A 14,087-nucleotide genomic window follows, 5' to 3' on the forward strand; every position below is an offset into this window, starting at 1 on the left:
AACCCCTTCAATTTACTAATGGGAAAATTAAGGCCTAGGAAGATGAAATGGCTTGCTCAAAGCCAAGCAGCAAGTTAGCACAGAAAAGAAGTAGGATTCTGGTTTCCTAACAACTTATGATAAGCTTAGCCCTTATTAACTCCCCGGAATATGCATATGGTACTGAATGTACGTACCAAGTAATCAGACATTCAATTACATACTGTCTGGCACTGCTCACTACTGTTTCATATATGCCAGTTTTGTTTTTTTCCAGCTAATCTGTAAGTTTCTTTTGATCAGAGACTAAGCTAAAATCTCTGTATCACCCACAGTGCCCAAGACTTGATATTTTTGTAAAACTCACACCATTAATGTGCCAGGTACTGGACCAATCACTTTACAAAAATTTTTTCATTCAATCTTCACAATAATTCCTGCCAAGTAAGTGTTATTATTCCCATTTAACTAATAGGAAACTGAGGCTCCTAGATCTTAAGGAACCTCTAGCACCACATAGCCATGCAATCCTGAAGCCAGAGTTCAAATTCAAGACTGTCTAACTTCAAAGCCCACGTTCTCATTCAGCCAGACTGCTTCCTCCTAAAAAAGCATGGTGAAAGGGCAGCTGTTTGATCCCGGTTTTTTTTTTTTTTCTGTTGAGGAGGCTCGGACCTGAGCTAACATCTGCCAATCCTCCTCTTTTCACTGAGGAAGACTGGCCCTGGGCTAACACCCACACCTATCTTCCTCCAGTTTATATGGGACGCCGCCACAGCATGGCTTGACAAGCAGTGTGTTGGTGCGCGCCCTGGATCCGAACCGGCAAACCCCGGGCCGCCGCAGCAGAGCACACACACTTAACCGCTTGTGCCACTGGGCTGGCCCCTCGATCCCATTTTATAGATGAGGAAAATGGGGGTCAGAAATGGGAAGGGACTTTCCCAAAATCCCAAAGGTAGTAACACCAACCTAAACATCATATGCCAAGCCTAATGCATTCTGTATTATCCCACAGGATTCACAAATAAATGTCTGACCTGTTGATTATCATATTAATAGACATCTTCTCTCTTACTGAAGAATTTCTAATCACTCTTCATTTGTTAAATTATATCAGAATACCACCAGTGGATTTAAGTTTTATGTGTACAGTACCCAGAGTACCTATGGGTATCCTTTAATAGCACTTATCACTTTCTACCTAGTATTGTAACTAAACTTCTCTGTGAACTTAGTTAGAATTAGATACCATTCTGGTTAAATTTTTAAATTCATTTTTGTAAGCCCCACGGTGCCTAGCACAATGTCCAGCACACGTGGATCCTGTAAATCCCTGTAGAGGGACCCTTCCTTTCTCTGAAAACCTGTATTACTAACTTACTAAACCACTTATTTGGCATTTAGCATGTATTATCTTGTACTATTAGTAAATTTTATATCTATATCTTCTTTCTTTGAGCATAAGGAAAGTAAGACCCAGAGCAGAGACTGCAGTTATTACTTAAAGCATGGCATGCTGAAAAGTGCACGAGTTTTGGCGTCAGACAGAACTGGGTTCAAATCCTAGTTTTGCCATTTATCAACTATGTAACCTTAGAGAATATTCATTTCATCTCTCTGAACCTCAGTTTCATTATCTATAAAACAGAGAAAATACCTATCTTGCAGTCGTTAAGGATTAGAAATAATATGTATCAACTGCTAGCATATAGTATACTCTCAATAAATAGTGGCTATTATAAAACCTCTTTGACTCCTCAACAATTAACAATGCCAGGGCCGGCCCCGTGGCTTAGCGGTTAAGTGCTCGCGCTCTGCTGCTGGCGGCCCGGGTTTGGACCCCAGGTGCGCACCGAGGCACCGCTTCTCTGGCCATGCTGAGGCCGCGTCCCACATACAGCAACTAGAAGGATGTGCAACTATGACATACAACTATCTACTGGGGCTTTGGGGGAAAAAGAAATAAATTAAAAAAAAAAAAACAATGCCATAGATACTAGATACACGATAACACCTACTGCTAACAACGTAATCACGTGCTTATTAGGTCTGCAGGTGAAATGATAAGACAAAAATATACCTGTCAGATAAGAGGTAAACTGCTTTGGACCACAGCGAATAGCATAACGTGTAGTTGTTCTCACAGCTTTTGGTTCAGTCTGCAATGTATCTCTGGGAGAAAAGAGGGTTCCATCTGATGTTTCTCCCCACCATCTCACTCGGACAAGTACACAAGTGGGAGGCTTTGCAATCTTCCAGATGACTTTACTAACAGTAAGTTTCAGAAAGCAGCGTAGCTGGCCTTCGACCAGAGGTGGTAGGCTTGTAGATGGAGAAATGTCACTCAAACCTGTGGAGGAATCCAAGAACACTAAGTCAAAATGTAGACTACATACAGAAAACATATAACCTGCTTTTTGAATGAAAACACACAAAAACATTTTAGTTTCTACAGAAAGAAGGTTTATCCTACCTATTCTAATACAGGAGAAGTAACTAGCAAACCAGACCAAAGAATAACCTATATGGTCACTGAAGCCACTCTGATAACTAATTAGTATTTATGGTTTGATTCAGGTTATTGTAAGTAAAGAACACACCAATTTAAGACATGCTAATATGAACACCTCTTTAATTGAAAGACACCATTTGAAAAATACAAATATAATAATACAGTAGATAGGTTTCTAAAATCTCAAAAGTAGTTGAAATTTTTCTTCTAAGTACTGTTGTTTTGATTATTGCAATGTCCACGGTTATCTTTACCTAACTCTCTTACTTTAAAAACATCATTAAATATAAAACAGCAACAACTCCCTTTACTCAACTCGCAAATGATTCAGTCTATACCACACAACTCAGCATTTCAGCAACGTCCACCTTAAATTGTCTATGTCTTTTCTTTCCTGCCAACAACATACAGTCAATGGGGATAGAGACTATCATCTTCAGATTCTACCACTATTTTCTAGCACAGTTCTCAGTTAACAATATTTATCGGCTTTTATAATATTTATTGGATTTCAAACAGATCATAAAATCTACATGAGGCAACTAATCATGACTTTCTATAAAACTTTCCATTAATGACCCTGATTGTCTTCCAATCACAGTATCTTCTAACCATGATTTAAGAAACCATTTCTGTTACACACACCTTTCTATGCCTCTCACTTCTCCCTTGGGGAGTGGTCACGGCACACAAGAAGAAAATAACTGGAGTCTATCAGACCAGGAATGTATATAACTAATTCTATGGATTCCTCTGCTCTTTACAGTGGTGAAAAGACCCATCATAATCTTTATGGATAACTAGTTTCAATATAAAAATTATATAAAGGTGTGTATATGAACATTACTGCATATGCATGTGGTATAGCAAGAAGGACATTCTTATGTTATTTCTATTTTGATTTTCCTCCTATCAACCAAATATTCTTGACCGGTTTGACACAGGGAGCACCAGTATTGAACACTTCCATGCTTCTGTCTCATATCCTCCCATCATTCTGGCAGGAAAGACGCTGCCTCAAAACTGCCTTAGTTATCTTTAAACAGCTTGGATAAGATTCATTCCTAGACTGCAGCTTCAGTCCTCAACCTAAGGGCCTAATGTACTATTATTATTCCTAACACCCCTTTGCCTATAATGTAAAAAGGCAGAGTTGCCCAATGTTTTTTTTTTTTTTTGAGGCAGCTCTGTAGAGGTTCAATTTCCAGTTTCCCGATCTGCCCTGGGTTCCTGGGGTGACTGTTCTTGCTGCAGCTAACATTTCCCTACTCCCTTGGTGAGCTTGTTTCTCCTTGAGCTTTCTAACCTGATAAAAGTCCTCTTGCTACACATGCTTTCATCTCAATCCTCCAGAGATCCTCATGCCTTCACCTCCACCCCACCCTTTCTTCCTCTCTCCTCCACAACCATCTTTCCCAACTCCCGCCTATAGCCTTTCATGCTGCATGACTGTCTCAGGCTTCACTCATTCAAATAACATTTACCGAGTCCTGCTTTGTGTTAGTTCTTGGGGATTCAGTAATGTATAAAACGTGATCCTTGCCTATTAGGATTACTGACATACTTGCCTCTCCAATTAATGTTTCTTCCATTCCCATGTGGACCTCCAAAGCTATATCCTCCCCCCAACACACACAAACACACATTTAACTGTTATCAAAAACACTCCTGAATCATGGGAATGTAATGTACAGCACAGTGACTATAGTTAATAACAGTGTACTGTGTATTTGAAAGCTGCTAAAAGAGTAGACCTTAAAAGTTCTCATCACAAGAAAAAAATTTTTTTTGTAACCCTGTATGGTGATGGATGCTACCTAGAGCTACTGTCGTGACCATTTTGCAATATCTAAAAATATCCAATCATTATGCTGTACACCTGAAAAGAACATAATGCTATGTCAACTATATCTCAAAAAAAAACATTCCTAGAATTTTTTTGTGCCCTTCCTCTAGAAATGTCCTACATGTATCCTTTTAGCCCTCACCTAGCCACATTTATTCGCCCACTTTGCCCCCCACTTCAGCCCCTACTTCCTTTCCATTTGCTGGAGGGCCAACTGCCCTCTCTTTTAACCTTCTCCTTCCTGGTTATTCTCTCTTCTCCGCCTTTTTTCTTTTTTTCTTAGAGGCGGGTGTGGGGGTCTCCCTCGAATTCCTTACACCCTGCTCCCCTAACTCAACCCTGTTCACCTTTCCTCAACATTTGGTCTCTCAGGTTACCTCTCTTCTTGCGGCCACGGCCGCCCCCAGGCCCTTGGCCTTTTCGTTGTTTCATGACGAGCCCGAGCTCTTCTTCACCAGCTCAACTCCTGCCCCAGCGCCTAACCCGTAGCCTCCCGCCATCGTTTCCCACGGCGCCCGCGTTCCCCGGCAACCGGCGCCGCTGGGCAGCCTGGGAGGCAGAAAGAAGCGGCTCTCCCTCTAACAGACTCTGAGAACCGGGGAAAAGGGAAGGCGCCAAGACTCTTTCCCGGCAATAGACTACAACACCCAGGATGCTTTGCTATACTACCTCTGCGAGGTTGGACGCTGTCGCCTCCACTCGCGCAAGCGCAAAGGGATACGCCCGATGAGAACTCCATTGCCCAGGGTGCATTGTCTTCAGGATCGTTTCTCTCTCGGGGGAGGATCGTCGAGTTCTCCGCTGGGGGTCTGAGGTGTCCTCAGACTCCGTTACCCAGCTCCCTTTGTGGAGGGCTGTTGCGCACTTCCGGTGGAAGCGCTGAGGGGAGGGGGTGGGGCTTACGGAGCCGGTGGGCGGTGGGCGGTGCTGCCGGTAGCTGGGTGCTGTCCAAAGGCGACAGGGCGTCGCTTAGGGGAGAGAGCTGTGACCGGTTGGGCCGCACTTAGCGTGGGACGAAGCTTCGACTACTGTTTTAACTACCTGCGGCCTCCCCTTCATGTCGGCCCTCGAGAAGAGCATGCACCTCGGCCGCCTGCCCTCTCGCCCTCCTCTACCCGGCAGCGGGGGCAGTCAGAGCGGAGCCAAGATGCGAATGGGGTACGTGACTCGTACCCCTTCCCCCTGGCGGCCAGGCCCCGGCCATTGGAGAATGGTGTCTCTGGGCGTTCAGAACGGCAGGCAAGGGAGGCTGCGGATAGGAGAGAATGTTAGGGGCGGCCTGAGACGTTTGGATGGAGTAGAAGGCAGATTTGGGGACTAGGGGAGGCGCCAAGTCAATGGAAACTGGAGGACAAATAGTATTGAAGTGAGAAGGGAATGAGGCAAAGATTGAGGAAGCTGAGAGGGTAATTTAAGAGAGGTAGGAGGCACCTCCAGAAGGAGGTGTGGAGGAGGGTGGAGGAAGGGGAGCAGAGCGGTGACAAAGGTGGTGGGAATCTGCCAGGGAGGGTTGAGGGAAATGGGGAATGACTGAGAAGAGTTGAGGGGACTTAGGGGAACTACTAGGAAAAGATTTGGAAGGAGTAAGACTGAGAACTAGATATTAGAAAAGCTGAGGGAAATAGAGAACACCTGAGGCAGGGTTGGAGAAGGAAAGAGAGCTAGGAGCAGAAGGTTCTAGAGAGAGTTCCTAGAGGTGTAAGAGGCAGATTCAGGGAGTGAGGGGGTGACTAGGAGATTAGGTCTTTTAGGAGAGAAAAGCTTGGGAAACAGGCCTAAGGAAAGATGGAGAACATAGCCAAGAAGACCATTAAGGATAATAGGAATGTGCTGAAAAGTGAGGGTAGGACATAAGGGGAGTCACGAGGGAGAGGGCTGAGTAGCTTAGAGAGTGGCCATGGGCTCTGGAAATTGAGAAGTGAGTAGGAATAGGGTTTAGTGAGTGGGAGTGCTGCAGAGAGGTAACGTCTGGGAAGCTTAGAGAGGAAGATTTGGGCAGTTGACTTTTGCTGGGCAAATAGGTCTGATGGAAGCTATGTACTGGGTTTGATAAGACTCAGGTAAGACTCAGAATTAATGAAGTATTGAGAGTAGCCACTTAAAATGTTTTGGGGGAAACTTTACTGGGCAGGGAGGGGCTGTGTTGAAGAGAGAGGCTTTTGGAATTTTAGGTTGTTGAATGGCTTGTGCCAGGTTAGGGTTTATTTAGGTGTGGGAGAGAGAGTATAATGAGTTGAAAATGGGAGAGGTAATTGCTGGAAAGCACAGAGAACTGAATTGGCAGTTGGTTTGGGGTGGTATTTGTGGTATCAGACAGGATTCTGGAAACTAGTGACTGTAAAGAGAAAAGGGGTAGGAAGAATACTTAGGTATGAGGTAGTCAAGAGTGTGTGTTTGGGATTCTAGAGATAGGTTGGTAGATATTCTTGGAATAAGAACTAGAGAAGAGAAACCTTAGGTTCTGAAGAAGTAATATGTACAAAAACTGATCAAAAAAGAGATGAGGATAGGAAATGCAGTACTGTAAAAGTAGGTCTTAGGAATGAAGAGAAAGGAGAATCCTATAAATTAAAACCATGGGGTTGAGGGGTGGTGAGAATGATTGGAAAAACCAGGGAAAAAAACTAAGAATCAAAGTGGGGACCTAACTATGATACTCAGTAGAAAAATGGGAAAACTTTGACAGAAGATAGGCTGATGGATGCACAGGTTGATGGATGCACAATAGAAAGAGGTGGTAGAAGGCTGCATATAAGGTAAAATGAAGATTGTTTTGGCTTTGGAAGACAGAAAGGTAGGAGTGTTAACATGAATAAAGTGGATCTGGAAACTGATCCATAACAGATTATTTGGGAAAATTAACCTGGAGTATAAAATTAATGTAACAGTTATTGTTGATATTTATCTTAGTTGCTGCCTTTCTTAAACTAAAATTTGATCTTTAAGTATACCAGCACTCTTTTGTAAAAATATATAAACTATTAGCTTTTTAATATCTACACATGCTTTACATAAGTTTAGAACTCAGCTTCTCACTTTGTCAAAACAAGTTCTCTGAAGATGAAGAACTGAGGAAAAATGCTAAGAGAAAATAAAGGGAAAATCTTCTGATTAGAAGATTGTATACTTGTTAGTAACTTATCCTCCTTAAATAGATGCTTTGGTCTTCTTAATTTAGGTTAACTGCTTATCCTGAAAAATAAAGTTCTTTAGAAAGATGCTTCTTTATAGTATTGTGAAGAGAAGAGCATATTTTGGTGAATTTTATGTGGTCCTCAAGTGGCTTATTTTCCTTTTCTTCTTCCTTATGGAAACGTAAGCAGGCCTCATCTAATTCTAAGGTTAGTAATAATATAGACTCTGTCCCCTCTAGAATCATAAAACTAGAAGAGAGCTTTGAAATGATCTCATCTCACTACTTGACTGTATAGTTAAGGAAACTGAGACTCAGTTTACCTTACAGAATACAGAATTCTCTAAGAGGCAGGGGACAGTATTTCCTCTTGATAACTGAGAAAACTGAAACTCAAATCTTCCTCATACTAAGACACCCTAGAAGCTTAGTGGTGGGGCCACTGAGGACTAGGACTTGGATCTCTTGCCTCTGGGACCCATTGTGTTTTTTAGATTCGTAGTTGTTATCCTGGCAATACTTACTTTAAGTTGTTTATCTTTTTCCTTTGCAAATACTATAGGGTTCAGTCTTTCTTTTTCCTCCGTCAGTCCTGATTTATGAACTCTCACCAATTTCAAAGCATCCTTCTTTCTTTCTCCTTCTCACTTGCCTTTTTTCTTATCTTCCCATCTTTTTCCACTCCCACATCTGTGTGTTACTCAAGATGGGCCTGTTCCTTTGACAGTGTATTATATGACTTACTCTTTCAGCTATTTTTCATAATCTCTTGCCTTCAATTTCACTAAACCTTATTTAGATGTGTTTGCATATTCAGGGTGGTTTTGAGTTCATGATTTTTCTTGAGTTTCCATAATTTAGTTTTTCAAATTGAACTTAGTAGTTCCAGAGTATTGCTGGATAATGTAATAATAGCAATTACCGTTTTTTTCCTCAGTAAGTACAATGTGCCGGGCATTGTAGTAGTAGTTTTATGTATGTTATTTTATTTAATCTGCCCATAACCAGGCAAGGTAGGTATTTCCCTGAATTTATAAATAAGGAAATTCAGACTTGGAGATTCAAGATTACGCTACTAGTATGTGGCAGAACCAGGATTCAATCTAGGTTTAGTCTCTAGAATCTATTCCCTCTTCGGAACACCAACACTTTCTCTTGGGTAAGGCCTGAAATCCTGGTCTTATTGTTCCTTGATAGATGCCAGTAGACGATGCCAAAAACAGTGATTTTGAACTTTTTTATTAAAGCTTTTGGAGCTACTCTGATTTGGGATCCCCACTTGCAACTGGTATCTTAGTTCATTAGGGTTGCCGTAACAAAAATGCCGTAGACTGGCTGGCTTATAAACAACAGAAATTTATTTCTCACAGTTCTGGAGGCTGGGAATTCCAAGAGCAAGGTGCCAGCAGATTCTGTATCTGGTGAGGACCACTTTCTGGTTCATAGACAACAGTCTTCTGGATGTGTCCTCACAGGGCTCTGTGGGGTCCAGTTGTTGTAACACCATTTATTAAAAAATCCTTTTCCCATTATGTGAATTTCACCGCAATAAAAATAAGCCATTTTTCCCACTGATTAAAATGACATCTTTATCATATACTACATTTCCACATAGATTTGGGTCTGTTTATGAAGTTTCTTTCCTTTTCCATTGGCCTGTCTATTTGTTTATGTGCCACTACTACACTTTTAATTAGAGAGGCATTATTAATATGTTTTAGTAGATGGTAGAGGTAGCTTTCCCCTCATTCTTTTTTTTTTTTTTTTATAATTTTATTTATTTATTTATTCCCCCAAAGCCCCAGTAGATAGTTGTATGTCATAGTTCCACATTCTTCTAATTGCTGTATGTGGGACGCGGCCCCAGCATGGCGGGAGAAGCAGTGCGTTGGTGCGTGCCCGGGATCCGAACCCCGGCCGCCAGCAGCGGAGTGCACGCACTTAACCGCTAAGCCACAGGGCCGGCCCACCCCTCATTCTTTTTTAAGATTTTCCTGGCTCCTCTTACTTGTTTATTCTTACAAGTAAACTTTCTAATCAACTAGACTATTGCCAGAAAAAATCCTGATAGTATTTTTATTGGGATTATATTAAATATGTAAATTAGCTTAGAATAAATTAGCTTAGAGTAAATATTTTTATGATAGTGAGTCTTCCTTGAAGAAATATAGTGTCTTTCAATTTGTATGTACCCTCCCCCTTTTTTTTTTGGTGAGGAAGATTGGCCCTGAGCTAACATCTGTGCCCATCTTCCTCTATTTTGTATGTGGGACACTGCCATAGCATGGCTTGAAGACTGGTATACGTCCATGCCCAGGATCCAAATCCGTGAACCCGGGCTGCCAAAGTGGAGTCCTCTGAATTTAACCACTATGCCACCGGAATGAATCCCTTTTGAAGGAAAAATATTTAGGATCCCAAGTATTGACCTAAGTTATGTTTAATGTAATGTTACTTAAATATGTACAAAATAAAACTAGGGATAAATTCCTTATGTATAAGAGTAAATTCTATATTACTGTTATATAATTATAGAACTCAACAGATTTACTGTTTAAATACAATTAAACCTGCAAAACTCTCCAAATTCAGATTAGCAATATTACATTAATGTGAAATAATCTAATTGACTGTTAACAGCTTACCATGGTTTATACCAAAAGGATATTTATTATTAACAGAAAGTTCCAGAGTTGATTCAGTCCTTCAACTATATCATTCAGGACCAAAGGTTTTTGCATCCTTTCTTTTGCCATCCTTAGAAATGTTGACTTTTCCTTCTCTTGCTTGTCACCTTATGGTTGCAGGATGGCTGCTGCAAGTCCACTTGCATCTTACCTTGATTCTATCTTGCCAATTAAAAAGGAAGGAACATGGAGCCGGCCCCGTGGTGTAGCAGTTAAGTGCATGTGCTCCGCTGCTGGCAGCCCGGGTTCGGATCCCGGGCACGCACTGACGCATCGCTGGTCAGGCCATGCTCTGGCGGCGTCCTCCATAAAGTGGAGGAAGATGGGCATGGATGTTAGCTCAGAGCCAGTCTTCCTCAGCAAAAAGAGGAGGATTGGCATGGATGTTAGCTCAGGGCTGATCTTCCTCACAAAAAAATAAAAAATAAAGAACAGGGACAAAGGCCTTTTCCTAGCTAAGCTTGTCTTTTTTTTTTTCTCTTTTTCTCCCCAAAGACCCCAGTAGGTAGTTGTATGTCATAGTTGCACATCCTTTCTAGTTGCTGTATGTGGGATGCCGCCTCAGCGTGGCTGGACAAGTGGTGGGTTGGTGTGTGCCCGGGATCCGAACCCCGGGCCGCCAGTAGCGGAGTGTGCGCATTTAACCGCTAAGCCATGGGGCTGGCCCCCTAAACTTGTCTTTTTTTTTTTTTTTTTTTCCCCTAGAAAGGGAAACTCCCTAGCAGATTTTTCCCGTGAGTCTCATTGTCCAGAACTGGTTCACATGTCCATCCTAAGACCAATCATTGGCAGTAGGGAATGGGATTACTATGACTGGTTTAGACCAATTCTGGTTCATTTCCTTGGACTGAAGGAAAGATAACAAGAGATCTCCACCAGCTTCTAAAACAATTTGAAATTCTGTTAGGACATAGAGAATGGTGGGAAGTGGGGAAGGAATGTCTGGAGTAGAGAGTAAATAGCGTCTGCTCCAAGTCCCAACATTAACAGGTAGGGGAGACTGATCTTCTGACTTCAAATTCCCTACTGATTTCATTGCAGCACAGGTATAGGAAGTGATTTCTTCCTCGCCCTTCTTTTCTCCCTCTCCCCCTTGTGCCAGGTTTGAGCCCTGTGACCTGAGCACTTCTGAGTAATGGTCCATTTTTCCATTGTTGCTAGGCTTATGCCAGCAAATCTGTTTCTTCTTAGTGTCTCCCAAATTGGATAATTTTTTTTTTTTTTGAAGCTGATAAGCCCTCCTTGTTATATTGCTTGATATCAGATTTGAGAAAACACCTCTGGTTGGTTAGGAAAAACTTTTTCCTTCATGCTATGAGATAGTTTCTTTTAGAGAAGAAAGTTTTAATTAATAGTGCTATTAAAAGGGTGGTTCACTTGTATGCCACACTTAGATGGCCTTCAATATACAGTATTGACAACCAGTCCCAAGCAATACTACCAATATATTTTGAAGATTGAATAAGTGATTATGTTGAAAATTCCAGTCATTCCAAACCACAACAGAAGGCTGAAGTTGTTTACTATCAGTCCTTTTCCACCATGCCTCTGTGTGTGTCCTTTGCCATGGACTTTTTCCAGGTATAAATGGAATTCCTGTCTCTGCAACTAATAAGCCATGTGGCTCTTGGTCAAGTTATTTTTCCTCTTCCTGGGCCTCTCTCTCATGGTGTAGTAGAAAGAACACTTTGACACTAGACATACTTGAGTTTAAATCCAAACTCCAGTGCTACTGAAAGTGGTTCTGGGCAAGTTATTTTTCATTTCTGAGCCTATATTTCCCCATATTTAAAATGGGGATACTTTTCTTTCTGAATTCGAAACACTGCTTGATACATAATAGACAGCTGATTGTTCCCATTTGAGTTAGATAATCTGTAATAGCCTGATCCAGTATGTAGTTTTTAGAATCTTTAAGTCCCCTGCTTTAATAACATGCCCATATCCCTAGTAATGAATACTCCAAACTACCATAACCCCAGACAGCCATCTGGTTGCCTTCTTTCGTTCTCTTCGAAGTTTTGCTAATGAGGACTTTTTTTTTTTTTTTTTTCTTTAAGCAGTAGTGCCTTGATTTAAATAGCTGGCAGCAATTAAACTTCAGTATTTTGCCTCCACTACAAGACTCCTAGAGTGGAGAATTTGTGACAGCAGTGACTAGGCCTGCTATTGTGCAGCTCATGACTCATTAATAACTCTCTTATACTGAATTCAGCACAGTAGATGTTGAAGTGTATTATGCCTATTTGGATTTGAGACATTCACTTAAAAACATACAACTTATATTTCTTATTTCTTTTTCTCCCTCCCTCCTTTTCTCCCCTCCCCTCCCTTCTTTCCTTAGCAGTTGAGTATATAATTTTGTTGGTTTTGGTCATTGTCTTCTAGTAAGCATCATCACATAGTAGGCAAGCAGCACATCCTCTATGCCCCCATAGCCTTCTGTAGATATAACACTTATTGCTCTGATTTGTAATTATTGATTGACTATCTACTCCTCAAGACCTTGGGCTTCTTCAAGGTCAGAATTGTGTCTCTTCATTTCCCTGGTGCCTAGCATACTGGCTACTGAAGTGCTGACTGACTGAGAAACCCAAATCATAGACCTTATTTAGCCTCATTCTTTAAGAACAACCTTATTTCCTCACCAGTTCCGTTAAGATGGCATAACTAAAGCTATATTCCCTTTGTTCTGAAAGCTGTTTCACTTCATAAAATAATAGAATCTATACTTTTTTTCAACAACAGCATTTAGGTAAAGTGTGTTGTGAGTGTTTACTCTAATATCTTGTCTTAATTTGAGATTTAAAATACATGGTTGAAATTCATGCTTGGGATTAGTCTTTTATATGTAAAGATTCATGCCTGTTTCTTGGTTTTATTTTATCAAAACTTGCCAATTTGTCTCTTCCTCTCTGAATCCCCAAACCTGAAAGTAAGTCCATTACTATAAGAGAGCAAATGTCAATTAGCAATTATTTTCAGACAGGCTGCATTTTATTTGTTTATTTATTTTATTTTTTCCCCCCAAAGCCCCAGTAGATAGTTGTATGTCATAGCTGCACATCCTTCTAGTTGCTGTATGTGGGACTCGGCCTCAGGATGGACGGAGAAGTGGTGCCTCGATGTGCACCCGGGATCCGAACCCGGGCCACCAGCATTGCAGCGCGCGCACTTAACCACCAAGCCACAGGGCCGGCCCTAAGACAGGCTGCATTTTATAGGATTGGGTTTTTCTACCCCTTCTCAGTTTCTCTCTCATACTCTAAAAGTGAAGACTGTTTTCCAAGGAGGTGGTACCTACACATTGGTGACTTTACCAAGCGCAGGGATTAGAGCAAGCAGTCTACTGTTAAAAGCTAACATTAAAAGCTCTCCATAGTTGTGTCCCAGGAAATGTCAATTCCCTGAATGTTTCTTGTACTTACCAATTACCAAGTTTATTTTACTTGCACTGCCTTTCCATTTCACTTTTTCAGGTCCTACCCATCCTTTAAAACCCTTGAAGCTCTTTCAGACTATTCTAGCTCATTAATTTGCTGTGTCCCTTCTCTGAGCATCTAGAACACTTTTTGTCATTTCCACTCACTTGCCAATTATTGTACATTACTACTTGTTATTGCATTTTTAAAACTGTTATGTCAAATTTATCTGTGGTAATTTTTATGGTAATTTAAATTGGTGATTACCATAATTAGTATTTCTATTAGTAATAGAAATATAAATCATAATTTGTATTTCATGGTAATTTTTTTTTTTTAGTTTCCTCAGTAAAATTGGAGGTCCCAGTGTGCAGGGGCCTTTCTTTTTATTTCTTTGCATCTTCTACAGTAGTACAGTTAAATGTTTTTATAACATTTGATTTAATGGACACATGGCACACAACATTCATTTAAAATGAAATCCTGAAGCTTTTCCTGACCATCC

At 41.1% G+C, this 14,087-nt stretch overlaps 2 protein-coding genes across 8 annotated transcripts in view; one reads left to right on the forward strand and one right to left on the reverse strand.

Moving 5' to 3' along the window:
• C2CD3 (C2 domain containing 3 centriole elongation regulator) overlaps positions 1–5,144 on the reverse strand; it is a 123,160-nt gene extending 118,016 nt beyond the window's left edge. The window contains exons 1-2 of one of the 6 annotated variants that reach the window (XM_087433443.1): positions 5,010–5,144; positions 2,063–2,332 (exon numbers count right to left, since the gene is read on the reverse strand). In XM_087433443.1, the coding sequence (XP_087289569.1) occupies positions 2,063–2,332; positions 5,010–5,079 (340 nt within the window). In that variant the 5' untranslated portion in view covers positions 5,080–5,144. Of the gene's footprint in view, positions 1–2,062; positions 2,333–4,717; positions 4,933–5,009 lie in introns of those variants that run through there. The other 5 variants (XM_087433445.1, XM_087433444.1, XM_014790317.2 and 2 more) reach the window with 5 other exon arrangements.
• Positions 5,145–5,252: 108 nt separating this feature from the next.
• Positions 5,253–14,087, forward strand: part of PPME1 (protein phosphatase methylesterase 1) — a 74,605-nt gene continuing 65,770 nt past the window's right edge. For both annotated transcript variants that reach the window (XR_015552691.1, XM_004433987.3), the window contains exon 1: positions 5,253–5,498. Coding sequence is in view for 1 of the 2 variants with exons in the window: in XM_004433987.3 (XP_004434044.1) it covers positions 5,398–5,498 (101 nt within the window). In the remaining variant the exon portion in view is untranslated. The remainder of the gene's footprint in view (positions 5,499–14,087) is intronic.

This window comes from Ceratotherium simum, chromosome 7, assembly GCF_057802395.1.
Source record: "Ceratotherium simum simum isolate JZ-2026a chromosome 7, ASM5780239v1, whole genome shotgun sequence".
In the NCBI taxonomy this organism is placed as follows: Eukaryota; Metazoa; Chordata; class Mammalia; order Perissodactyla; family Rhinocerotidae; genus Ceratotherium; species Ceratotherium simum.